General features: G+C 45.5%; 2 protein-coding genes across 5 annotated transcripts in view; one reads left to right on the top strand and one right to left on the bottom strand.

The window, feature by feature from the left end:
* S100PBP (S100P binding protein) overlaps positions 1 to 13502 on the top strand; it is a 45687-nt gene extending 32185 nt beyond the window's left edge. For 3 of the 4 annotated variants that reach the window (XM_052635639.1, XM_052635637.1, XM_052635638.1), the window contains 2 exons: positions 11024 to 11111; positions 12966 to 13502. In XM_052635639.1, the coding sequence (XP_052491599.1) occupies positions 11024 to 11111; positions 12966 to 13107 (230 nt within the window). In that variant the 3' untranslated portion in view covers positions 13108 to 13502. Of the gene's footprint in view, positions 1 to 11023; positions 11112 to 12965 lie in introns of those variants that run through there. The other variant, XM_052635640.1, reaches the window with a different exon arrangement.
* A 5547-nt stretch (positions 13503 to 19049) lies between these two features.
* On the bottom strand, positions 19050 to 27188 carry FNDC5 (fibronectin type III domain containing 5). The gene is made up of 7 exons (XM_052653597.1): positions 26981 to 27188; positions 26634 to 26654; positions 25301 to 25416; positions 24360 to 24558; positions 23724 to 23813; positions 21472 to 21605; positions 19050 to 20175 (listed from the first exon to the last, which is right to left on the bottom strand). Exons 1-7 carry the CDS (start codon positions 27186 to 27188, stop codon positions 19960 to 19962), a joined length of 984 nt encoding a protein of 327 aa, XP_052509557.1. The 3' UTR covers positions 19050 to 19959.
* Positions 27189 to 27971: the final 783 nt, after the last annotated feature.

The following is a 27971-nucleotide window of genomic DNA, read 5'->3' as shown; positions in this document are numbered from 1 at the left end:
TATCTTCACAAGGGATGTGGTCTTCACTTTCCTTGTAATCTCTTTGTGTGGTCTTGGTAGCAGAGTAATGTTGGCGTAACAGAATGAATTGAGAATTCTCTGGAAGAATTTGTATAGAAAAACTGGTATCCCTTTTGGGGTGAACTTGGGTAACTTTCAAGGAATTTATTTCATTTAAGTTGTTAAATTCATTGGCTCACAGTTAATAATATTCCCTTATAAGCCTTTTATATATTATCTAGTGATATCGTCCCCATTTTTAATATTGATCATTTGTGTTTTCTGTCTTCTAATCAGTCTGGTTTAAAACTTTATAAACAGTATTATTCTCTTTTTTTTTTTTCTTTCTTAAAAACAGCCTTTTATTGATTTTTTTTCTATTTTTTTGTTTTACTAATTCTGATAGGTATTTATTGCTTCCTTTTTTCTGATTACTTTGAGTTTCGTTTGCTTTTCTTTTTCTAGTTTTCTTTAGATGGTTGCTAAGATCATTGATTTCAGACCTTTCATTTCTAGTTTAGTGAAAGATGTTAGGGGCAAGAGGAGATAAACTCAAGCCAACCTGGTATGTTTATCTGGAAATAAACCTTACCTTTTTCTTTTTTTAAATCAACTTCATTGTAGTATGTTTCAATGCAATAAAATGCACCCATTTTAAGTGTACACTTTGGTGAGTTTTGACAGTTTATGTACTTGTGAGATCATCATAGCAATCACAATTGATAAAACATTCCCATCACCCTAAAAATTTCCCTTGTGCTCCATCCCAGTCAGTCTGTCCCTGCCCCAACTCCAGCTTTGGGAAAGCACTGATTTGTTTTTGGTCACTGTAGATTAGATTTGTCTTTTCTAGGATTTCATATAAATGGAATCATGCAATATGTGCTTTTATGTTTGGTTTTTTACTTGAAATAGTTTTTTTAAAGCAACAACAAATGACTCCATATTGTTGTCTATATCAATAGTTTTCTGCTTTTTCACTGCTGAATTTTTCCTTGTATAAATATACCACAGTTTAGTCGTTTGTTGATAGACATTTCTGTTTCTAGTTTTTTGTTATTATGAATAAAGCATCTATGAACATACATATATGGGATTTTTGTGTTAACGTGTTCATTTCTCTAAGGTAAATAATTAGTGGAATTAGAGTCATTTAATATCTGTCTTTTTTTTAACTCTATAAGAAACTTCCAAACTGTTTTCCAAAGTGATTATACTATTTTAATGCTCTTGTAAGGCAAAGTCTTAGGCTTTTTGTTGTGATTGTTTTGTTTTTAAATATGAGTATCTAGTTCTAATATTAAAAAGATTATATTTTCCATGGGTTTATTTCTGAATTGTCTGTTCTGTTCCATTGGTACATGAGTCTTTTCTTATGTCAATATTACTATAACTTTACAGTAAGGCTTAAAATTGTTTTGTCCTTTGGATTTCCATAATTTAAAAAAAACAGTTTTAGCATGTCAATTTGTTAAAAAAAAAACCTTTTGGGTATTTCATTGGAATTATGTTGCATCTGTAGAGCAGTTTGGCGAAAGTTAATATTATAATGATTTTGAGGCTTGCAGTTCATGATGAGGATCGTGGATGAGGATATATCTCCATTTATTTCTGTGTTTAATTTCTTAGCAATTTTTTCTGCAGGTCTTGTACATACTTTGTTAAATTAATTCATAAGCATTTATGCTTTTTATGATATTGTAAGCAATAAAATTTTAATTTCTAGCTGGTCATTGCTAGCATATACAGACTATATATATATATAAGTATTTATTTACTTTATTTGGCTTTTCTGGGAGAAGGGGATGACAGAGGATGAGATGGTTGTGTTGGTTTTTTATAATTGATTTTTTATGTTGAACTTAACATCCTATAACCATGCTAAATTTTTCTGGTAACTTCTGGTAACTTTTTAATAGACTCCTTAGACTGTGCTAACATGACCTTATCTGCAAATAAGGACAGTTTACTCCTTCCTTTCTGATCTGTAAGCTTTTTATTTCTTGCTTGATAGCACCTTTATCATACATTAGAACATTATTAGGACCTTTAGGACCTCTAGTACATTAGGTATGATACATAGATACAGCTTTATCATAGATGCTCTTTATCAGGTAAGGGAGTTCCCTTTTTATTAGTAGTTTGGTGCAAATTTTTATCATGAATAAGTGAACTTTGTCAAATGAATTTTATTTGAGCCATGGTGTTTCTTCTTTTTTTCTGTAATGTGGTGTATTACATTTATTGACCTTTTTTTGTCTGTTAGACCAACTTGCATTCCTGGGATAATCTTACTAGGTCTTGATGAATTATCTTTAGTCAATATGCTATTCTTTCTAGGTGTTTTTTTTTTTTGTCTTGTTCATGAGGAATATTGGTCTTTAATTTTTCTTGTATGTATTGTCCTCTTCTGGTTCAAGTATCATGGTGATGCTGGCTTCATAAAATTAGCTGGGAATTGTTCTCTTCTCAGTTTCTCAGTTTGTTGCAGGATTGGTATTGTTTCTTCCTTTATATGTTTGGTAGAATTTACTCATAAAGCCTGGAGTTTTCTTTTTGGCAGTGTTTCTAACTACAGATGTATTAATAGTAGATACAGGGCTTTTCAGAATTTCTTTATCGTCTTGAGTCCATTTTAGTAATTTGTCTCTTGCAAGGAATTTGTCCATTTTATCTAAATTGATTACTTTATTGGCATAAAATTATTCTTAATATTTCCTTATCATTTATTTACTGTAGGATCTGTAGTGATGTTCACTGTTTCATTTCTAATATTGGTAATTTGTCTGTTTTTTTTTTTCTTAAATCTAGTTAAAGCTTTATTAATTTTATTTTTTCCCAAAAAGTAAGTCTTTAGTTTCATATTTCTATATTATTTTTGGCTGTTTTCTTTTCTTCACTTTATTATTTCTTTTCCATTTACTTTGGTTTAATTTGCTCTTGTTCTGTAGCTTTTATTGTGGAAACTTAGAGCACTGATTTGAGACCTTTCTAACTCCTGTAAGCATTTAAAGTCTCAGATTTCCCTCTTAAGTGCTACTTAGGCACATCTCACAAATTTGATGTGTATTCATTTCATTCAAAGCAGTTTATAATTTCCCTTGTGATTTCTTGAGGTGTGTTGCTTTATTTCCAAATATTTAGGAATTTTCAGCTGTCTTCCTATTATTTCTAGTTTAATTCTCTTACAGTTAGAGAATATACTTGGTGTGATTTCAGTCCTTTTAAATAAACTGTGGCTTACTTTATAGGCCAGCATATGGTCTATCTTGGTGAATGTTCCATGTGTACTTGAAAATGTATATTCTGATTTTGGTAAAGTGTTCTATAAATTTCAATGAGGTTTTGGTGGTTGATAGTGGTGTTCAATTCTATATCCTTACAGATTTTTTTATTTAAAAAGAAGTGTTCGTATCTCTAACCCTAGTTGAAGATATTTTTATTCCTCTTTTCAGTTCTGTCATTTTTGCCTCATGTATTTTGAAACTCTGCAATTTGATGCATAATATGTTTAGGAATATTATGTCCTTGTGATAAATTGACTCCTTTATCATTATGAACTGTCTATACTCTTAGTAATATTTTTTGTTTTGGAGTCTTATTTGTGTAATATTAATATTGCCATTTGAGCTTTCTTTTGACTAGTGTTTGCATGGTATGTTTTTTTCATCCTTTTACTTTTAACCTAGCTATATCTTTGTGTTTAAAATGTATGTCTTATAGACAACCTATAGTTAGGTCTTGCTTTTTTCCCCTAGTCTCACAATCTGTCTTTTAATTCAGGTGTTATTTCAGTTATATTTAATAATTATCAGCATGGTTGGATTTAAATCTAAAATTTATCACTTGTTTTCTGTTTGTCTACCAGTTGTTTCTTCTTTCATCTTTTCCTGCTTTTTTTGAGTATTTTTAAGTATTTTCTGTTATCTCCATGCTTGACTTACTACCTATACCTCTTTATTTTCAGTGGTGGTTCTAGGATAGCAGTTTTCAAAGGTTTTGGTCTTAGGACTCATTTGCAGTTTTACAGATTATTCATACTCTTAAAAATTGAGGGTCCCAAAGTGAGTGTTTGTGTGCATTATATCTATCTTTACGCAACCATATAACTGGTAAATTATTAAAATATTTATTCATATATTTTAAGGTAACAAATTAACATAGTGTTTTTATTAGAAATAACTGTACTTTTCAAAACAATGCCAAAATTTTGGGACTTTCCTGGTGGTCCAGTGACTAAGAAGACTCCATGCTCCCAATGCAGAGGGCCTGGGTTCAGTCCCTGGTCAGGGAACTAAGATCCCATATGCCACAACTAAGACCTGGTACAGCCAAATAAATTCATTAAATAAATAAAAAGAATTTTAAGTCTGGCTTAATAGAAAACTACCAGATTCTCATATGTGGTTCTGGGTTCCGTATCACGTCATGTAGCCTCTTGAAAACTCCCCAGTACACTGGCAAGTAACAAGTAGTAAAAGAAAATAACATCTTAGTGCTGTTACGAAAATAGTTTTGATCTTGTGAAGGCTTTGAAGAGTACTGAGAACTCCTGGGGACCATGGGACATAATTTGAGAACTGTTGCTCTATAGATTACAGTACAGATCTTTAATCACTCTACATTCAAATAGTTTACCACTTATACTGTTAAGCTTCCCTAGTGGCTCAGATGGTTAAGAATCTGCCTGCCATGCAGGAGACCTGAGTTCCATCCCTGGGTCGGGAAAATCCCCTGGAGAAGGAAATGGCAACTTACTAGAGTATTCTTGTCTGGAAAATTCCATGAACAGAGGAGCCTGGCAGCCTACAGTCAATGGGTCTCAAAGAGCTGGACAAGACTGAATGACTAACACTTTAACATATACTGTAAGGCCCTAATAATAGTACCCTTCCAAATCTCCACTTTTTTGCTATTGATTTCACATATACATATATTATAAACTCTTTAATATATTATTGCTTTTACTATAAGTAGTTATCTTTTTTTAAAAATTTCTTGGCCATGCTGCATAACATGCAGAATCTTTGTTCCCTAACCAGGGATCAAACCCACACCTTCTGCAGGGGAAGCGAGAAGTCTTAACCATTGGACCTCCAGGAAAGTCCCAAGACAGTTATCTTTTAAAAATGTTTTTTAAATGAGAAAAGGATTTTTATATTTACTCACATATTTCCAGTGCTCTCGATTTGTTTCCATCTCACATTTTCTTTTTTCCTGGTGAACTCCTTTTAGTTTCTCATGGTGCAGATCTGCTGGTGATGAAGTCTCTTTGCTTTTGTTTACTTATTTTATGTTTGTTGGGCCTTCATTTAAAAAACAGTATTTTAATTTTGAAAAATTATAAGCTCCTAGACTCATAGGAAATTTCAAGGCTCATCTCAGTTGTTTCCCTTCCTTTCAGTTCAGTTCAGTCGCTCATTTGTGTCCCACTCTTTGCAACCCCATGGACCGAACGAAGCACGCCAGGCTTCCCTGTCCATCACCAACTCCTGGAGCTTGCTCAAACTCAGGTCCATCAAGTCGGTGATGCCATCCAACCATCTCATCCTTTGTCGTCCCCTTCTCCTGCCTTCAATCTTTCCCAGCATCCGGGTCTTTCCAATGAGTCAGTTCTTTGCATCAGGTGGCCAAAGTATTGGCACTTCAGCATCAGTCCTTCCAATGAATATTCAGGACTGATTTCCTTTAAGACTAAAGGAATCTGTGATCTTCCCGAACAGATCACAATTCTGAGCAGTCTGAAAACAGTTGTTTCATACATTTTGCCTAGTCTCTAGTTGCTTGCAGTAGAGATATGCCCATTCGTTATGATTAGAAGTTTCTGCTTTGATTTTTGCTGAAACCATAAGTTGCAGTGGTTATGTAAATTCTGTTTCTGTATTTGCCAGTACTGTTGAGGACATTCATACATCATTCAGTATCCCCTATATAATACAACACTGCAGAAGTGAATTATATAATTCCTATTTCTTTCGTTTTTTGCCTTGTGTGCATGGAAAACCAGTCAAGATTTGTACTAAATCATCACAGGGGTTTGTTTTGTTTGTTTGCTGTTTTTTTGACCATACTTCACAGCATGTGGGATCTTAGTTCTGAGAGCAGGGACTGAACCTGTGTCTCCTGCATTGGGAGCATGGAGTCTTAACCACTGGACTGCAAGCGAAATCCGTTATCATAGTTCTGTTGACCTGGAGGTGACATGTTTGCATTCTTGCTTTCTGGTTAATCTTTTTTTTTCTTTTTTCTGTTTTGATTGTACCACATGACTTGTGGGATGTGGAATCTTAATTAACCTACCAGGGATTGAACCCAGGGCCCTCAGCAGTGAGAGCTCAGAGTCCTAACCATTGGACTGCCAGGGAATTCTCTATTCCTTTTTAATTAATCTCTTTGTAAAAGAGTCCGTTGGACAGCAAGAAGATCAACCAGTCAATCCTAAAGGAAATCAATCCTGAATATTCATTAGAAGGATGCTGAAGCTGAAGCTCCAATACTTTGGCCACATGATGCGAAGAACTGATTCATTGGAAAAGATCCTGATGCTGGGAAAGAGTGAAGGCGGGAGGGGAAAGGGACGACAGAGGATGAGATGGTTGGATGGTATCACCAACTCAATGGACATGAATTTGAACAAGCTCTGGGAGTTGGTGATGGACAGGGAAGCCTGGCATATTGCAGGCCATGGGGTCACAAAGAGTTAGACACAACTGAGCGAATGAACTGAAAAGCAGTAGCCTATAACCCTGTAGCACAGTTTTTTTTCTTTCCTTTCTTTTTCATTCCCTCCCCTGTACTAGGTGTTTTTTTATTACATTAAATAGAGACATTGTGATTGCCTTTAAGTAACTGAATTTAAGGATTTATAGGAAAGGATGAAGATTAGAGGCTCAACAATGTAGCTCTGTCTCATACTAAAAAAGAATCAGCCATAGAGCCAGGCCCCTTCAAAAACAGGTGCCTTTTGTTTCCTATATAATAGGTTTTCCCTGCTGAGTTACTGATTCTGATCCTTCTAATCTGTCTCCATAACTAGTGCTTCTGCTGCTCTTTACTAGCTATCTCAAGTGTCCATCCTGTCGTAGAGCCCTACCTGTGTGTGCTATTCTCTCTCTTATTATTATTTAAGCTCTTGTTCACATTCCAAGGGAGAGTATCTGATTGATTCACTTAATGATCTGCTGGTGCTAGGCCAGCTCTTAGATCATTAGCCAGCAGAGAGAGTCTTTGTTCTTGGTCCCATGGTATAAAGTATGGTGATATGTAAGACCTGTCAGAAGGGCCATTGGCATAGCAAGCATTCAACATTATCATTCCTCCCCTTATAACAGTTGATTTACTTTTAACCTATTAAGGATAGTTACTAGACTGGATTTTCCCCAAAATCAGTCAGCTGCATATTTATAGATTAAGGTTTCAGTGAACTGTTGATCCCATGTTTGAAATGTTGAGGTTTTTTCCTCCTAATTTCATTCTTAGATGAATTTCATTCTTAGCCACAAAACAAAGGACAGTCTTCACCACCTTTTAGCCACAACTTAAAATAAAACCGTGGTCCTGATCGTTGGCCCAGGAAAGCCCATCTGTTAAAAACTATGAAGAGAAGAGAAAAGTAAAGTGTTTCCATTCTTGTTAGCATCTCTAAATTTGTAGGAAGAAGAGATTGAAGCTATGAGCTGAAATAAGATTTTTGGATTAATAGCTCCATATGGATTTGAATCCTGGCTTTCCCATTTACTCGATGATAGTTGAGTATCAGGTTTCCCCACTGGCTCAGCAGGAAAGAATCCACCTGCAACACAGGAGCTGGAGGAGATGTAGGTTCAATCCCTGGGTTGGGAAGATCTCCTGGAGTAGGAAATGGCAACACACTCCAGTATTCTTGCCTGGAGAATCCCATGGACAGAGGAGCCTGGCAGGCTACAGTCTATAGGGTTGCAAAGAGTCAGGCACAAATGAAGCGACTTAGCATGCACACACAGATGAGTATCTTTTCTAAGTTTCAGTTTATTTATGAACAAAATGGAGATTATGTAATTTGTCTCATGTAGGTGTTGGGATTAAATGATAGAATATATGTAAAGCCATGAAATTAAAAGATGATTGCTCCTTGGAAGAAAAACTATGACAAACCAAGACAGTATATTAAAAAGCATAGACATTACTCTGCCAACGGAGGTCTGTATAGTCAAAGCTGTGGTTTTTCCATGTATGGATGTGAGAGTTTCACCATAAAGAAGGCTGGGTGCCGAAGAATTGATGCTTTTGAACCCTGGTATTGGAGAAGACTCTTGAGAGTCCTTTGGACTGCAAGGAGATGAAAGCAGTCAATCCTAAAGGAAATCAGTCCTGAATATTCATTGGAAGGACTGATGCTGAAGCTCCAATAATTTGGCCACCTGATTTGAAGAACTGACTCGTTAGGAAAGGCCCTGATGCTGGGAAAGATTGAAGGAAGGAGAAGAGGATGACAGAGGATAAGATGGTTGGATGATATCACCAACTCGATGGACATGAGTTTGAGCAAGCTGCGATAGATCATGAAGGACAGGGAATCTTGGCGTGCTGTAGTCCATGGGGTTGCGAAGAGTCGGACACGATTGACTGAACAACAGCAGCAGTGCAAAGCAGTTAGCCGAGTGCTTGGTGATGCTTTGTCAGAAAAAAAGGTATCTTGAAATTCTTACAAACCTGATTTCCTCGCCAAAGAACATTGAAATGTTCTTTTCGTGGGGGGTAGAAGAAGGGGGCTGCTAATGATGTGAAAGTATGATAAAGGAAAGGCAATTTGAATAGAGAACTTTTATTTTAGCTTAACAAATCAAATTGGCCAAGGATTTTCTAATCAAAAGCTACCTCTCTCTTAAAGGGAAACTCATTTCTGATTTGTATTTCCTTCTCAAGAAGTGAGATTAATATGTTTTATTTCCATATTAATGAGATCGAACATCTTTTTGTTATGTTGGGAGACCCTGATATTGGGAGAGACTGAGGGCATGAGGAGAAGGAGATGGTTGGATGGCATCATCTACTCATGGATGAGTTTGAGCAAGCTCTGGGATAGTGAAGGACAGGGAAGCCTGGTGTGCTGCAGTTCATGGGGTCACAAAGCATTGGACATGATTTAGCAACTGAACAACAACCCTGATTACTGTATTACATTCGTGAATTACCTACTCATATCCTTGATCTCTTTTGTTTGTTTCATGAGGAGACTGATCTTTATAGAATAAGGACAGTAAACCCTTGCAAATACATTTCAGGTATACTTTTTATCTTGTCAGTTACCTTCTTTTTCCCTTGGTTGTGCTTTTTTAAACTGCATAGAAATTTTTAATGTAATGAATCTGAAATTTTTCCTGAAAAGTATCATCTCTTTATGGTTAGAGAATGAGACTGAGTATTATAAAACAAGTCATAGTTTATATGTAGACTGATGCATATAATAGGCATTTTTCCATGTAAATAGGTGATTGACTATCATTGGAAGAGTCTTTGCAAACTAACAGTCCTGAGGCTGTAACGTAATAATAATAGCTACCACTTACTGCACACTGCCTGTGTGCCAGGAAGTATGCTAGATCTTTTATGTACTATATCTCTAATATTCAGTTTCAGGCAAAATATTGCTACTGTCCACATTTCATAGGTAAGTGAAATGATTTGCCCAGGGTCACCGAGCTAGTTAGTGGCTGGATTGGAATTTTAACTCAAGTATGCGTAACTCCAAAGTATATACTTTTTCTACAGAATTGGGCTTTTTGAGGCTTCAAATAAATTAAATTGGTTGTAAAAGTTGAGTAAATATCTTTCATCAGAACTTGAAAAGATGATCTCTAGCCTAGTTGGACAGCTCTTGGTTTCTGAGAGCAGAGTAGGAAAGGTAATGAGAAATACGTAAACCAGCTAGAGGAAAGGTCTCCACTGTCTAGGACAGTGGTTCTCAAAGTGTGATATCCAGACCAGCAACAGCACATCACTTGGGCCTTTGTTAGAAAAGCAAATTCTCCTGTCACACTCCAAACCTACAGAAGCTAGGCCCAGCAACCTGCTTTATATTTGCAGCTGATTTTGATGCGTGTTAAAATTTGAGAGCCACTGGTCTAGGGGAATTATTTTATTCTCTCTAACCATAAATTTTGCTTTTGTGAGCTGCAGCCCAAGTCTCAGCCCTTAAGTGCAAAATAAGTATTATCAAAGTGACAAAAGCATAGAACCTAACAGGAGCCAGTTTTGAGTCCAGTTTAATAATCATTTAAGGCAGGTTCACCTCCCTGAGCCACAGTTTCCCATCTCTAAAATGATGTTAATAAAATCTATCTCCATTCAAGGTATTTTTTCAGAATTAGTAAGATAATATATAAAGTGCCTAGGACATTGCCTGGATCCTAGGTGTTTGAGAAATTGCCTCCAGTGATTTTTCTTGTTAAGCAGAAAGCCCCCACCCACCTTCTATTCTCAACTTCTCTTGTTTCTTGAATGTTTCACTGTCTGTGTCTCTGGGCCTTTATATTAGCTATTTCTATTGGCTACTCCTACCTCCCACCCCTTTACCTCATTAACCTCTATACATCCTTTAGATCCCTGCTTATAATATACTTCCCCTGGACGGGTCTTTTTCAAACCCCCATTCTCCACTCTTTGTGTTCATATAGCATCACATATTCCTCCTGACACTACACTTGCCACAGCTTTGGAATTGCCTGTCTCCTGTATAAACATCATTGGGTAGGTCCAGTGTCTCGTCTGTACCATATTCTAGGGCCCAGTAAAGATTCTCACACATGATAGGAGCTAATAAATGTCGAATGAATGAATGGTGGCTGTCATTATTGCTGCTGCTTCATCTTCATATCATCCAAGAGCAAGGTTCCTTTCTGGCTTGTTTTTGTGCTTGTGATAATCATAAATAGTTTTAGAACCAGTGCCTATTTTTTCTTTTCCTGAAAGCACATATTTTGACCTAGGCTGACATGGTAGTTCACTGAGCTGCTTCCTAACCACTCATCTCTCTGTGTCACAGGTACCTTGGGGGAGCTGTGTGCCTTGATGGATCAAGTTCATCACATGCACAACCAGAAATGGCAGCATCCTTCAGACCTCACCAGGCGGTAAGTGGGTATTTAGAAGAAGCAAGAAAAGGGTAGAATTTTGCTGCAGGAGAATTGTGGTAGGGCTTTGGGACTATAATTGTTTAACTACAGAGGTAGAAAAGAAGTGATAGAGAATAATGGAATAAGAATTGGACTACAATTCAGGAAACAGGTTTTGATCCTAGCTTTGCACTTTAGCTACATGATTATGATCAAATTACTTCATTTCTCTGGTCCTCTCAACAGTAAAATAAGATATTGGACTAATTGACCTCAAAGGGCCTTTCTAGTCTTGAAATCTTCTGCTTTCTTGATGCATTGTTGTTTTACAATTCTGTTCAGTTACTCGATCCAATTACTCAGAAACCTTGGAGTCACCTGTAAGTCCTTACTCCGTAGTCAGTGCATCAGCAGATCCTATAAGCTCTTATGTATAATATTATCCAGAACTTGACCATTTCTCAGTCATTTTCACTTGGATTGTTGCAAGTCCCCTAAATGATCTTCCTACTTCTGCCCTTGCCTGCGTACTGTTCTCAACTGGGGCAGCCTAAGAGATTGTCAGCCATAAGCATAAGTCAGATTCTCTTTGCTCAGAATTTTCCAGTGGCTTCCCATCTCCATGCTCCCCTGCAAGTGCCTGTATGCATGGTCTAACCTGGCTTGGTTAGCTCATCAGCGTCCTCTCTACTGTTCACCTTGCTCAACTCTGCTCTGGTCACACTGGCTTCCCTGCTATTTTTCAAGTATATCAGATGTGCTCCCACATCAGGGCCTTTACACTCAGCATTTCCTCTATAGTAATCAAAATGATAGCAGTTCTTGAACAGCAGTGTTGTGTAATAGTTATTAAATTCTGCAGTCAGATGTGAATTCAAATCTAGGCGCTTCTCCTTACTCTACTATATGGCCTTGGGGAAGTTATTTTATCTGAGGCTCAGTTTCCTAAACTTGTACAAGGAGTTTAAATTAGAGTAACTTTGCTGGTAGGATTGTCATTAGGATTAAATGAGGTGACATGTTTAAAGAATTCGGCAAGTATTTATTTGCATATAGGGCTAGATAAATGCCAACTGCTGCTAAAATTACTTTCAACTTTGGCTCTTCCACATAATTACCTATGGAGATACCTAAAAATACAGATGTCCAGGGCTTGACTCAAGGGACTCTAAGTTATTAAGTCTAAAGGTGGAGCGAGGGGCCAAGAATCTGTATCTTGAAAAAGAAAAAAAGAAAAAGCTTCCCAGGTGTTTATTAGGAACAGCTGAGTTGAGAATGGGATGAAATTAACTCAGAGGGTCCTGCTCCAATCCCCAGCCCAGTACAAGACTAAAGGAGGCTCTCAGTCTTCGAGTCTGTTCAGTCTCTTAACTTACACTGTGATACTCATGTGATGCCTTACCTTCTCTGGGAATTTTATTCTAATTTTAACTGCTGTGTCCTGAGCAACCTTGAGCTCTGTCAGACCGGGAGGTCCTGTTGGAGGTACAGATCTGATGCAAGCAATGAAATATAAATCCTGTCTTGAATGTTTGCAGAGGAAGGAAATGGTTTTTTCCCACTTAAACATTACTATACGCTACACACTGGTTTTTCTTAGAACATTCATGTATGTGGACCATATTACCATAATACTTACATGGGAATTAGGTGGCTTTGGAAATTGGAGGGAAATGCTTACAGAATGACTTTCATATCAGGAAAATAATACAAAATTTCTAAAATTGTGAGAATCAAAATATAAAATGAATGTCCAATTTTCTAAAATAACAATATTCTTTAAATAGTTATCTTGGCCTTTTTTTGTGTATAAATAGCCATTCCAGCTGAAACCCTCATCTGTCCTCTTTTTATTTTCCCCTCTCCTGATAGGAACTACGCCCGGTTCCGACAGAAATCTCTGCAAAGATACAGTCTGACCCAGTGGGTTGACCGGAATAAGCGAAGCCACCATCGGTTCCAGCGTCTACCAGATTTCCCATACGGTCCATTTGTCTCCTCCCATCAGCAGTGAAGGGCCCTATCCAGGGTCCTGTCCAGAGCAGCATCTCTTCTTCTGCTGTTCCATGCTTTGTAGATTTAGAATTTTATTTTTCACAATATTTTTATTTAAAGAACTTGTCACCTTTTGGAAATGCATATTGCTGACTTGAAATTTTTTGTATAAGGTCCTTCATTTTTGTGTGTGTATGCATTTAAGCAGTGTTGAGTTGACATAGTTTTAATTTTTTAATTTAAATTAAAGATGGCTGCCTCCTGAAAGCCAGCATTAAGTCAGAACATCCCAGCTCAAGCAAAGAGCCGCCTCTCTGCAGAGGTGAAGTCTACTTCTAGTGCCCAAAAGAAATCATTCTTTAATCTCTTGAAGGAAGAGATTCTTTATCAGGCTGCAAACCAGTTTTAATTATTGCTGATGACTTATAAATGGATACAAGTCACTTTTAACAACCCTTCTTACTTTTTTTATTTGAATCTCTGAATACTTGTCAGTATTTTAAAGTTGGTAATCCAGGACATCTGAAGTAGTTGAAAGGACAAATTAAAAGGGTAAATCTTCTTTTCTTTTTGTACCTACTAGCTGTCTTTATTTTTTTGGCTTTTTTTTTTTTTCCATTCTTCATTAAATTTATTTTACACAGTAGTGTTTCTAAGTCTTACATAGCTTAACTTAACAGAAGACTGGTGACTAACAACCTCTGTTGATTTGTGGTCTTGTGACTGATTGCCTTCTCTGTCTTTCTTCAAGGATTGTGCTTCCTTCCTTGTTTCCCCAGTGACCTTAGGGCTCTACTGGTATATTCCTGCATCCTGTTGGAAGTAGAGATGCCTCTTAAGAGCAGCCTCATTGCGCTCTTTACTGAAGAGCTGCCCACCCAGAGTCTTGACTCTAGGACAGGCCAGAAGGCAGTGCTATTGAGAGGTGTCAGTTGGTCTTCAGTCTCATCTGCTGAACCCAGCTTTGAGTATGAGTTGGCAAGTTAGTTAGTGAGCCTCCATCCTATGGAAGAGACTTTGGAGAAGCTGTTCTTTGTCTCCATTATTAGTTAATAAGAGGTGCCTTTTGATCCAGATGTTACCACCTCCTCACTTGGTCAGAGGATGTACAGTTTTACAAAACTACTAAAGTGGATTTAAAATAGTTTTGATGAAGCTGGTGCACAAAGCATTACCTGATCTTAAGGATTAGTACTCTAAGCCAAGTTGATGAGCTTTGTGCAGCTACCTTAATGGATGTCTTTGGAGTTTGTTATGCTCTTTACAGACAGCTCTAGACATCTCTTGGGAGATTTTGCAGTCTGGCGTTGGTGCTTTTGTTCACTCTCTGTGAAGGTTGTACCTAGTTGCTATAGCACAGCCTGTGATACTGGGCTCGCTGCCTGTCAGGTTTTGTTGCTCCATCAGCCCCATCTTTGTCTGCAAGTAACCTAACATAAATATCCTACTCTGCTTTAGAAACTGACTTGGGAGAAACTTGGTCATTGTTACCAGTAAATTTAGATGGATGTCCCTGAGTGTTTACCATTTCTATCCAGTCAAGGAGTCTCTTTTCCTTGGAAATTTGGTTGAGAATCTGGGGCCAAAATGCAAAGGAGAAGTTCTGTTCAAAGGCAAGAGTCAAAATCTGTTACTTCAGTTGGCATTTACAGCGTCAGTCACTTCTCCAAGTTTGCGTAAATCAGCTTGATGGAGTGGGACAGACAAACATCCGACTTTGAAACTATAGCATAGTTAGAACTAAGTATTGCTGGAATATCTAGCTGTCTCGTTCCCCGCCGATCACCAAGGAGTGAAGGGATGGCCGTTTGCTTGGGCAGAAGTCTGGAGTCGCATGCGCTTGCCTCCCTGGTGCAGGAAGGTTTAAGACTGACATGTCACGGGAGCATCGCCTTTGCCAAATCTAATGAGTGACGGGTTATCTTGAAAATGTGACAATCACATTTCCTCTTTGCTCAAATAATTCTGTTTTTCCAAAGCTTTAGCAGCTTAATTAAATCTATTGGACTGGGGGAGGAGAGAACTGTTCCCTAGCGGTTAACATGGTATTCTTTAAGAAGAAAAACAAAGCCAAAGAAAACTCATTATCAGGCATGTTCGCCTTAAAGATGGTAGTGGGTAGAATCTGGAGTTTAAATTTGTTTTTAAACGCTATGTATCTCATATTTGGTATTGGCCTCTTAAGTCTAATTTTCGTGTAGAATTCTTGCCATATTGTTTTATTTGAGTAAGGGCTCTGTGCATTGAACTGCCTACCAAGCTTTCTTCATCTGTGCTGACATTCTCACCACAGGGGTCTTAACAATGCAGAGTAGACTTGTGCTGTTTACATAGTTTATTTGTAACTAAAAGAGCCTGAAATAACCTGTAGTTTTGCATCTAATTCGACCCCAATTTACTTTGGTTGTTGTCAGATCAATTATGAAACTGAAGTTTGGTGCCTCCTGTGTATCATGTTTTTCCCCTTGTAGCAGTTGTGTTTAATGTCATTAAAAAGAAATAAAAGTTCTTGTCAGTGGCTTATGTACTATGGCCTTCTGTTGTGGCCTCTAGAGGAGGCTTCCTTCCTTCTCTATGTAGGTAGGTTGGTGGGGTGTGGGAGGGGGCGGCAGTTAGTAGAACGTGGCATTGGGGAGGCGAGGGTGTGTGCTCCCAGTTCTTCTGAAGGTAAATTACAGTGTTGAGAAAGGCGTTCCAGCAGTTAAGAAATGTTGAGATTGATTGGGATTTGCAGCTACATATAGTGCACGTCAGGAGCCTGACACAGAGAGAGCCTGAAATATCCCTGTGCTGCTGTTTTTGCCGAGTGGGGGGAGGGCTCGGCCCCATCACACAGCCGTTGCCGTGGATCCCTTCCTGTGGCTGGACAGCTGCCCACTGTGGCTCTCTGCCCTCAGTGCCAGCGCCGACTGAGGAAGAAGCCGAGCTATCTGGGGCAGTCTTCCTTTGAAAGGGATGTGAGAAACCAGAACTGATAGTTGTTCTTAACCCAGCCTCTCCAGAAATCGCTCCTAGAACCTGAGGTGAAGGTCAGATAACTGGGTAGATGTGGGAGACTCAGCGTTTCTTGGCTTAGATCCTTTTTGTGAACCTGAGGCAAAGGTCAGTAGATGTGGGAGACATAGCGTTTCTTGCTTAGATCCCTTTTGTGAACCTGAAGCGAAGGTCAGATAAGTGGGATGGATGTGGGAGATACAGCATTTCTTGCTTAGGTCCCTTTTGTGAACCTGAGCTTCTTAGACTCTCCTCAGGAGCAAGGATGAAAGGGAAGGCAGTAAGAGCCTGTCGCCTGCATTTACCAGTGCTCTCACTGTCTCGGTTTGTGCTGAGGAAATAAGGAGCAACATGTTTGGACAGGGTCTGTCCTGCCATGATGTAAGTTTTGTCTGATAAGTATTCTAGTGCAGGCAAAAGGCTCAATATTAATTTGCTAAATACTCAGCTATTTGATAGTCTTGTCTGAACCCAAGGGTCTCTTGACTCGCTTATATACACATACCCATTTTGTCCTTGCAGGCATAGGTGTTCCTTTGTCCAGTAACCGCTTATTTCCTTTTTAACTGTGTTACTGTAGGCATCAAAGGTTTCAGAGACCAGGCGGGGTTCTCCGAGCTGGTGATGTCCCTTACCCTCAGTTTGCTTTATGTTGTGGAGAAGTGAGGAGGAGGAGAAGTGGACCTTGTCTAAAAGCTCATTTTCTAACGAGCCTCTTGTGAGCTTGTACAGGAGGAAAAAATCCCAACCATCTAAAACTAGAAAGCAGAGTTCCCTGCTTTTCTTAGTACTGTCCTGCTTTTCTAAGAGAAGGCAATTATTCCTAAGCTGATTCTAGGGTATGCCTGCTTTGTAGGCCAGAACACCTGTCAGGAAAAAAATGTCCACTTGTCACAGGAAGTATCAGCTGGCTAACAGTGGAATTCCTTAACTAAAAGCTCCCGCCTTGTCAATCCTCCCCATCTGTCCTCACCCTGTGACAACTGGAACATGCCACAGATGGAAAATCTGACCCTCCAAGCACCTGTTGGGAAGCAGTGGAATGTCATCTTTTGGACAATCTTTAAAGCCATCTAGTCCTGAAATGCTGAATCATTAAGGAATTATTGGTACACAAAGATCTTCAAATAACGAGGTTTTGGGCATATTGTACCCATGGAGCTTGGGGGCGAGGGTTGTCCTGCTTACAGAAGCATTTTGTTCTTGGAGGCCACTTTTTAAAAGCAAAATCCAAAATCTGTCAAATAGATTTTATTAAAGAGGATAAGAAAGTAGAGGTCTGGAACATCACATGACTGGAGAGGTGAGATACTACATATTTCTGTAAAGGACTGAACTAGACATCTTTAAAGTGGATTTGAGCGGAGCTGTTGCTCAGTCGCTAAGTCACATCTGACTTCTTGCAACCCTGCAGACTGCAGCACGCCAGGTTCCTCTGTCCTCCACTGTCCCCAGAGTCAGCTCAGATTCATGTCCTTTGAGTTGGTGATGCTATCCAACCATCTAATCCTCTGCTGCCCCCTTCTCCTTTTGCGTTGTCTTTCCCAGCGTCAGGGTCTTTTCCAGAGGAGGCCCACACTGAAAAGCTGGGGTTGAGGGGGCTGGACTGGAGAAAGGAAAGACTCCTGCCCCATGGAAATTCACCAGTCCTCCTTCCTCTCCTCAGACCCTGGGGTCCCCTCCCTGTTCTCAGAGGGAAGCGCTTTGGCTCCCACTCTAGCGGGGGTGAGGTCTGGGAATCCTCTGTTCTTACCCTTCTGTTTTTGACAGAGGAGACCAGGACCCCCCTCAGAGAAGTAACTGGCCTGAAGGTCTCGGCCTCAGTCCAGCGGTCCTCCCACAGGCCTGTGGTCTTGCAGGGCAGGGGTCCCGGTCTCAGGCAACTTGCCTGGGCCCTTCCCAAGCTGTGGGGAATCTGTAGAGCCAAGTGAGGGCTGAAGAAAGGGGACAGCTGAAGAAAGAAAGGTCACAGCGGTCGGGTCCACCGCGCAACTCCAGTTAACTGGAGACCAGCTCAATTGTTGGGGAACTTGGGAGTTTAGGGAGATGATTACAGGGAATGGAATTTAGTAAGGAGTGTGGTTTGCACCACTCCCCTCAAGCCCTAAGATGATGTGCTGGCACTGACAAGGTGAAGACCGCAAGCGGCACTCCCAGGACGCCACGGATAGCTGTCTATACCGGATGCCAACCTGGAGATTCTCCATCCTCTGGTGCTGGACAGGCTCAGAGGGCCTGGGAAGTACCTCTCTGAGGTCTGGCTTGAAGTTCTGTGTGCTAATCAATTTTCCAGTTTCTTACCCAGACTCCCAAGACCTGCTTCCCTCTGCTCTCAAAACCTTCCAGAATAGCCTACTCTAAGTCCCACTCACCTGATGTTTTCTAAGCTCCTCCCCGCTCTAGACAGAAATGTTCAAGGTGCCCCCATTTACTGGTCTGCTCATTGGCTAATGGCATCATTACTCTACCTTCCAGCCTGCTGTGGGATCAGAATGATGTTCCTTTAACAGCCTTAACAGCATGCTGTGAATTCTGAGCTGCAGCAGCCAGCAGCTCCTGCAGTTCTTCCTGACTTCCCCCTCATGCTGGGAGAAGCAGGGCTGTGTGCATTCCTTTGGCCAGGGAAAGCACCAACCCCATCCAGAGGGGAAAACCCTTTGTTTTATAAACTGAGCTCCAGCCTGCATACCTATGTGATGAGGCAGCCCAACCTCGGTTGGGGTGGAGGGGGGAGGAGGGGCTCAGTCATAGGATAGAGCAGCTATTTTCTCCTCCTACACGTGCACCCCCATCTGTTCGAGATTTCCCTTCCAACTCCAGCTTGGCTGGCAGGCTTGTCCCTAAAGAAGCTGCAGGCCAAAACGGAGAGAGAACTGCCTCCCTCCTCCACACATCCTGACTTGCTGCCAACTGCCAGAAAAAGAGGGCAACATTTGGGCATTTACCAGAAGACAAGGATGTGCCTTTTCATTTGTCTTTTTATTTTACATTTAAAAAGTGGTTATTGCTCTAACTGGATCAGAGGTAAGGACCTCTGCCCTAAGGAGCCTTGGCCTTGCAGCCCCATTCAGCAGGGATGGAAGTCACAAGACAATGAGTGGAGCCTCATGCCCTCCCATGAGGAAGCCCTTAGTGTTGCCGACATCTGCCTTTTACCCTGTGTCTCCTCCCTCCCTGTGCTCCACACTCGGGCAAAGCAGAGTGGCGGCTGCCCCAGCCATGAGAGCTCTTATAGACCGGAAGGAAGGGGCGGTCAGGGGTAATGGCTTTCAGCTCTCTGGCTTGGGGGCCATTGCTCTTATCGTTCAGTTCAACAGGTATCCACTGGGCGCCTATGGTGTGCCAGGCTTGTGCCAGGCGTGGTCTCCCATACACTCGTCCTCAGTCACCCATGGAAGACGCAGAGGTCCATCTCTTCCCACGCAGGCACTCCGCAGCCGTAACTTTTCAGTCCCAGGGAAGGCTCTGCCCTCCCTTAGCAAGCACCATTTGTGTTTTAAACCAGAAAGAGGCAGTGGAGGGAGGGACCCGTCACCTCACACCACTCAGGCTCTAGGGAAGGACATGAGGACTCCGGGGAGCTTTCGCAGAACCCTGGATGAGATGGCAAGATATGGAGACCCCAGAGGCCGGGACTGCTGACTGTCCATGGTGAATGGCTCGGGCCTGCCTTCCAGCAGAGTCCAACCCGGAGCGGGTGATGAGCAGCCCCCAGGGTATTCCATGTGGACATATCTTTTCAGTTGTGCAAGCCAGCACTGTTGCAACTCCAAGATATTTTTTTCCTAAAGAAACGGAGCCCGTACCTTCAAAGGTTTCTTTTCCATTCTGTCTTCTTCAGACCCCAGACTGATGATCTTACAGTCAAAAACAAGGGTCAAAGAAGGTAGAGGATACAGGCCACAAGTCGGGGAATCCCTCTGCCCTCTGGAGTAAAGCCCTTCAATTGTGTTTTCCAAAAGAGACAGAACAGAAAACATCTTGCACACTCACAAGGTTGTGCATCGCACCACAAACAAGTCCTTGATGGCTGGATCCGGCGAAGGCTTGATGGCAGCCAGGACTCTGCCCGGCAGGCAGCCCCACAGCTTCCCTGAAAGACACAGCTTCTGTCAGTCCAGGTGTGTGTCAGCTCCCAGGAGCTTTGTGCATTTTCTCAGAGAGGAGGCCAGTCCAGGAGAGGTGAAGAGGAAGAAAGAAGGCTGTGTCTCATGCAGCTTTGCCTTTTCCAGAATGGGGCCAGGCCTTTTAGTTTGGTGGCTTGTTTTATTTTTTGCAGAGTTGGGGTCTGTAGTTTAGCCTTTGTCACAAGACCAGGATGGGAGTACCGAGGGAGACTGCAACTAGCGGGGCCTCCCCGTCTCCAGCCTCGGCAGTCCCCTCTCTCCCTGAGCCCACAGACCCAGGGACCAGCAGAGAAGAAAAATCAAATCCTTCTTCCTGCAGACAGGCAGTCACACTTCGATGATGTTCACTGAGGGCTTGTTTGGAAACTGGGAGGGAAGAAATGAGAGAAGCGGCCAGGGCTGAATTGAATAGAGTTCTTGCAAGGTTTGGAAACAGGGAGAAGACGCCAGAAGGAAGGGAGCAGCAGGGCTGCAGCCTAAAAGCCAGGCTTTTGTCTCAGGTGGAAGGCAGCAGGAGCCCTGCCTGGGTGCCTGGTCTCTCTGCCTTCTCACGCCCAGCCTCCGGCCTCGCTGAGCTGAATGGCCAGGACGGGGTCCTGGGCCCCAGCAGAGCCGCCCCACCGGCCGGTCCTCTCGCCTCCTGCAGATCTGCCTCTTGAGCACAGCCTCAGCCACTGACATTGCTGAGGTGCTTCTGGAGATGGGGGTTAATAAGAGGCTTCAGGAAAGTGCCAGATAGAAGCCGAGAGAGAGGACAGGAAGCCAGAGGGTGTAAGGAGATGGAGAGGGGAGGAAATGTGGAGAGGACCAGATGTTTGTTGGACAACCATCGTCAGAACCATGAGATTCTCTCCCATTCTCTACGTCTTCCTTCTGAGCTGCCCAGAGCAAGCACTGAAAGGTTTTGTTTTCATATCTGTTTTACAGGAGAGGAAATGAAGGTACAAAGAGTTCATGAAGCACCTGCCAAGGTCACACAGCAGAGCAGGAGCGGAAGGAGCCCAGAACCCCGACTCTTGTCATCCCACATCAACCAGGAACTCTGCCCCCCCCATTTGCTGCACTCTGGTTAAACCCCTCCTGGCCCCTGGCACCCTGCAAAAGGAGAGGGTCCAAAATCAATCTGCAGCGTGCCCTGTGTCACACAGGCAGCGGCCAAGCTTGGCTCTGTCCCACGGCAGCCACGCCAGGCCCCGAGCTGACCCCTCGGTAGCCCAGGGACTACCAGGGAGCCAGCCCCGGGGTTCCAATCTCGCCCTCACCTTGCTACGGAGAAGCCCCCCGCCTTGGTGCTCTGGTGTGCTGGTTTCTGACGCACTCTTGGTTTTTTCCTTGTTGTTGTTAGGTTCGTTGTCCTTGATGATGTCATACTGGCGGCAGAAGAGGGCGATGACGCCTGCAGGGACAAGGTGGGGAGTCAGAGCCCAGAGCCCTGGTCCCCACCCCTCTGCTTCCTTCCCGCTAGACCCGGCTGAGCTCCTGCGGGTCTAGGCTCCAGGTGGCCTCTTACCCGCTCTGATGCAGGAGGCTGCCTCTGGCTCCCATGTCCACCTGTCTGTAACCCTGAAACCCCTTCACCTCACCGGCCTTCCCACAACACCCTTCTGACCCTGTCTCCTCCCTTCCCTTTTCTAGACCTCAGAGGGCTTCCTTTTCCTTTAGAGTAAAGAGCAACGAGAGCATCCATCTAGCACGTGCCAGGGCCTGACAGTCCACCTCGCTGAACCCTCACAGCTCTCGGGGGGCACCAGTTATTAGCCTCCCCAGGTTACCAAGGAGGAACTGAGGCAGAGCTCAGATAACTCACTCACCGTCACAGGGTGCAGCTGGGGTGTGCACTCCAGGGCCTGCACTCTCCTAAATGTTTAACACTGTTAAACTAATATTTTTTTTTTTTTGAAAGGCCAGTAGTGTAATATTAACGAAACCACCTCCAACTCCCATAGAGGCCTTCCCCGTTTTCACCTCTGTACTTGACTGACAGTGCTTCTGCTTTTTTTCTTTGGCCATGCTGCATGGCTTGCGGGATCTTAGTTCCCTGACCAGGGACTGAACCCAGGTCACAGCAGTGAAAGCCCAGAATCCTAACCATTAGGCCACCAGGGAACTCTTTAATAGAGAGCTACTTCTTGATCCGTTTTATAGATTATCTGTTGATGTCCCCTCCATGGGAGACAAAGCCCAACAACCCCCTCAACTTCCTTCCCCATCATTCTAGCAGAATTACACCACAATTTGGGGTTAATTCACTATTTTATATTGTTTCAATTATGTGAATACTATCTGTGCCAAGTCTAATAGCATGCCACATAAGCAAAGCTCCCCTTTGGTACAATCCTTTGTTTTTCCTTTCTCTTTCAAGCGTCTGCTTTCCTTTGCGTCTATAGAACATATTTTTCCATATGCCTCAACAACCATGGATACCCTCTCAACCATGGATGTTAATGTAACTTTGACATGGTGTTTAATTCCTTCAAAAAGACTTCAGTCCACTTGACAGCCTCACCATCCTTCCCTCCTCACTCTCTACCTTCTCTCTAGGGTCACAGCTGCACTGAGCCAGACTGAGCCTAATTCGTTTCTTACACACACTATGCCCAGAACACCCTTCCTTTTTTGGCTGCTTGGGGAACTCCTACTCATCCTTCAAAACACAATCCCCATTTACCCCCTCTCTGGGTTTTTCTTGATTTCTACTCCAAGCTCCAGAATGAAGCCCCTGTCCTCTGCTCCCACGCATGGTGCTCTGACAGCACTCATCACGTCGAATTATAGTTAAATATGGGCCTGGCATCTCCCAGGCTGAGATCCTTACAAGCACCTGGCTCTTCTTAATCCCAGCTGTAGCACTTCTCTCTGGAATGGAGTGGCTGTTCAGTAAATTCTGGTTGGGTTGAGGACAGAGACCATAGTCTCTATCCTCAGGGAGCTCACAGACAAGTGGGAAAAGAGGGAGGGAGGAGCCCAACTAACTTAGCTAGGAAGAGCTACATTCAGAGAGGAGCACACAGTGTGCCCTGGGAGCACGGAGGCAGGAGAAACATTCTAATGCACGGATTGGGAGGCTTCATGCAGGCGGTCTCAGAGCTGTGTCTAGACAGATGAGTGGGATAAGAGGGTGGCCCAACCCTGAGCTGCTCGGACAGAGAGGCTGCTGCAGCCATGGCTGCTTTGAGGGGGGGGCAGGGCAAGCACTCACAGAATCCTATTGGGTTGGCCAAAATGTTCGTTTGGGGTATTTTATACGACGTCATGGAAAAAAACCAAATGAACCTTTTGGCCAACCCCACCCAGGCAGCTACTGAATTGCTTTTTTTTTTTTTTTTTGGTGAGGGGTGAGTTACAAAAAGGATCAGATCTGGCCCACCAGAGCAGAACTTAGGTTCCTAAATCCTCCTCTCTCACTGTCTCTAAGCCCCTCGTCCTTCATTTTCATGAGAAAAGGATCTGGTCAGGGTTCCCCATTTCCCGCCCCCCCACCAGGTGAAGTAAAGGGGAGCTCGGGCCGACTCACCGGCCCACATGAACAGGACCACAACGATGATCAGCACCTCGCCCGTCCGCAGCTGTTGGCTCCTCCCCATCTCCTTCATGGTCACCTCATCTGTATGGAGAGAGACGCTAGGTCTGGGGCTCCCTGCCCCTCCAACAGCCACCCGTCTAGGGCCAAGCCCCAATATCAAGTGCTATTTCTCAGTTCAGTTGCTCGGTCGTGTCCGACTCTTTGCGACCCCATGGACCGCAGCACGCCAGGCCTCCCTGTCCATCACCAACTCCCCAGAGTTTACTCAAACTCATGCCATTGAGTCGGTGATGCCATCCAACCACCTCATCCTCTGTTGTCCCCTCTCCTCCTGCCTTCAAGCTCTCCCAACATCAGGGTTTATTTCTACTTGTGCCCCCAAAGAGATTTGAGAACATACTGATGGCTCCTTAGGGGGCAGTAACTGGACTTAAAGCTGCAAGTTTGTGTCCCATTGTTTGGGGGACCGGAGAGGACCTCCCTCTCTCAGGGGGCTGCCTGACTAGGTGGCAGGGTCCTGGGGAGGGATGGGGGGCGGGTTTCGTGCTGTCTGTCAGCCATGCACCGCCCCAGCCCGGACCACCCCTCCCCACACCCCGTCCCGTGCTGATGGTGGCCCGGGCCTGCCTTTGTTCTTCGAGGCCATCTTCTCAGCCTCACGTGGCGTTTTGAAGAGCACGGGCTCGCTGGCTGGACTCTGACCCTGGATGGATATGGCCTGCACGTGCACGATGTACTCCGTGTCCTCCTCCAGGTCCCAGAGCGCGCACGAGCGGGTGGTGGTGTTCACCTCCTGGATGAAGCGCAGCATCCGCACATCCTTCTTCTGCCAAGACCAAAGCCGGGGCCCGGGTTTCAGTGCCCAGGCCCCCATGCCACATCTGCCCACCTCTCCAGCAGTGATGAGGCCTCACCCTGGCTACCGGGCTAAAGCCCCCACAGCCACAATCTGACTCAAGCATCCCATCACCTCTGCAGGTAGGTATCCACCTCTCCATTTTACAGGGCAGAAGATAGGCTCAGAGAGGTTTCAGAAGCTGCCCAAGGACATATATCTTGAGAGAACTGGTGGTGGTGGTGATTTTGTTTAGTCACTAAATCATGCCCGGCTCTTTGTGACCCCATGGACTGTGGCCCGCCAGGCTCCTCTGTCCATGGGATTTCCCAGATAAGAATACTGGAGTGGGTTGCCATTTCCTTCTCCAGGGGTTCTCCCGACCCAGGGATGGAACCCGAGTTGCCTGCACTTGCAGGCGGATTGTTTACCACTTAGCCACGAGAGAAACCCAAGAGAACTGGTGTGTTAGTGGCTCAGTCGTGTCCAACCTTTGCGACCCATAGACTGGAACCAGGTCCTAAACTGACGTCTGTTTATGATCAAAATCCTGCCCCTAATTCCCAGGTTCCAACCATAGGTTTCCCTTCTGGGGCCTCCTTTCCCAGCCCCCTGTGCAGCTTTCTGCCCATCTCTCTTGCTCCTTGTTCCTCTGTCTTTCTGCTTCCCTCCCCTCCCACCCATCACTTGTACCTGGATGTGTTCTTCCCTCCCAGGGACCCTTGAGGGTTACCTGCTGAGAGATGGCAAATCCGATGACAACCTCGTCCTCCAAGACGTCCCAGCTTACCACTGCAGAGTTGGCCTTGAGGTGCCTGACGGTGACGTTCACTGGGGCCGAGGGGCTGTCTGGGGGTGGGGAGGCACCTGAGTCTGAGCACCTCTGCTGTGAGGCGCAGATCCACTGTCTCATAAGCATGAAAGGGGAATCTGAGGTGGCTATGCAGTGACAGGAAGAAATCCAGGCCTCCGATGGGACTGGCTCCCAGGGGTGGTCTCAGTTTCTTAGGGGTTGAAGAGCCAAGCCTGAGAAGCCCCAGGCTCCTTGGATCCAGGGCAGGGGCCCGTGCTGACCACAACTGGCACCACTAGAGTCCAGCTAAAATTGATGAGCCTGGGCCAGGGCCAGGGCTCATGGAGGGTCAGTGGGAGGTGGGGAGTGGGGTGGAGGACAGGCACGGAGGAGACATAGGTGGCCGGGGTTGCAGGAGCTGAAGGTGAGTCTGGTGAAAGCGGTCAGAAGGCCTCCCAGTCCAGGGTTCTTGCTACAAAATGGCACTGTCAAGTGAGTGACCTTGAGGGAAGGAGAAAGACCCAGAGGTCGAGAAGAGTCTAGCTGGGCGAGTCCTGGGATGGGACTGAGGCTTGAGAGAGGAAGCCCCAGGATTGTGGAGGGCCAGGCAGGAGAAGCCTGGGGAAGGGCCTTCTCCAGACCCTGCCAACCCCAGGAGGCAGGTGGGGAGGCAGCAGAGGAAGACGGGGTCACTGAGAGCAGGGCCCCTACAGCAGAGTCAAGGGAACAGGGTAGGGCCTTCTGGAAGTGGGGACAGAACAAAGGGGATCAGAGGAGACGAGAGTGAGGGGGATGGTGAGGGTTAGAGAAGCAAGGACCTCCCAAGAGAGGGGCAGCAGAGTCACTGAAGCTTCTGTATCCCCCAAGGGCAGGCGCTGAAAGGGGAAGAAGACCTAAGCCTAGAGCCGCCCCCCTCACCTCATAGGCCTGGGGCCTGGGGACACAAAGCCAGATGTGGAATCCAAGAGAGACAGAGATACACAGACAGGGGCAGCAGCCACTGCACCCGAGAAGAGGCAAGGGGGGACGGGGGACAGACGCAGGACAGAAGCAGGAAGACAGCACTGGGCCAGGGAGAGGGGCCAGGAACGGAGACTAGCAAGGCGGCAGCAGCCAGAAGGGACTGGCACAGGGCATCAGGAGAGGCAGAGTGCCCGGGAGGCCAGGCCCCAGGGGGCAGCCGGCCTCCAGGCTCGGGGTCCACCACACACCCCCCCCATGCGGTGCCCTCGGGTGCCAATCCTCTCCCCCACAGGACCCAGGCCACCCTGACCTGCAGAGTTGGCCTGCAAGGCTTTGGGGGCAGGGAGAGAGGCCTGAGGTGCGGGGACTGTGTCCTTAGCTGCTCCCTGGGCCAGAGAAAGCCAGGGCTCCTGAAGGAAAGGCCTAGGGTCAGGGCAACAGAGGAGGGGGCTGGGGATCCCAAGACCCTAGATCCCAGGGCCAGGGGGAGCGGGAGGGGGTTTGAGAGCTGGAGGTGGGGTCGGGGGTCAAGTAGGCAGGAAAGGGGCTGGAGGTGTGGCAAAGGGGCATCAGTGAGCGGGCCAGAGACGGGGTCCCCAGGGAGCCCGGAAGGGACCGGAGGACGCCCACCCGTGCCCCCGCCCGGGGCCCCCTTACCCGCCTGCACCAGCGCGAGGCAGACGCAGCCCAGCCACAGGCGGAGCGCGGCGCGGGGCGGCCCGGGGTGCATGGCGGCGGCTCCGGCCGGCCGGCCCGGGGCGGCGCAGGGGGACGCGGCTCCGGCGCCCGGCGGCCGCTCGCGCTGGCGCTCCGGCCCGCGGCCCGCCCGGCCCGGCCGCCCCGCGCCGCCCCGCGCCGCCTGCATGTCGGCTCCTCGGACAGCGACTCCCGCACGGCGGCGGCGGCGGCGACCGCGTCCACGTCGGGCGCCCGGGGGGGCGGGGCGCCCCCGCTGCGGGGAGAGGCGCGGGGGCGGGGTGAGGGCCGGAGGGCGCCCCCCAGCCGCCCCCACCCCGAGGGCCCGCGACCCGGCCTGCGAGGCTGCGCCCGCTGGCGCTCCCAGCCTCTCGCCTGTGCCCGAGCCGGGCTCTCGGCGCCCCGCCGTGCTGAGTGAGCCCTGGCCTCGCAGCGCCTGTGCCCGCCGCGCGCAGCCCTGACCCGGCCGCCACCGCTGCCCTTTGTCGGGGGCGGGGGAGGGGGGAGAAAGGAAGGGCGAGCGCCACCAGACTCTCCTCTGTGCCCCCTCGCCTGGGGGTCCCCATCCTCACTCTGCCCCTGCCCCAGAACAAGCAGGCTTTGCAGACTGGGGCAGGAGGGAGCAGCGGAGAGCAATCCCAGTAGGGATGGGGGTGACTCCATAGAGTGCTCAGTAGGCGCTAGGGTGCTCAGTGTTTACCCTGGGGCTGGGAAGAGAGAGGGTGAGGGCCAGGGCCTGAGACCCCAGGCCAGTCCTTCCCCTTCTTGCGCCTCCGTTTTCCTCTCCACAGTGAGCATCCCCGAGGTGCCAGATGCACGCGGGGGCCTGCCACCCCGTCAGGGCCTGCTCTGCTATCCCCATTTTGCACAGGAGGAGCCAGCAGCTTGGACTTGCCCAAGGATCCACAGCAGGGAACACAGGCCCATCTGACTCCCCATCCTGTGCCTGACT

The sequence above is a fragment of the Budorcas taxicolor genome, chromosome 2 (assembly GCF_023091745.1).
Source record: "Budorcas taxicolor isolate Tak-1 chromosome 2, Takin1.1, whole genome shotgun sequence".
Lineage (NCBI taxonomy): Eukaryota > Metazoa > Chordata > Mammalia > Artiodactyla > Bovidae > Budorcas > Budorcas taxicolor.
Note: the sequence above shows the minus strand (reverse complement) of the source record. Positions and strands in the feature narration are given on the sequence as shown.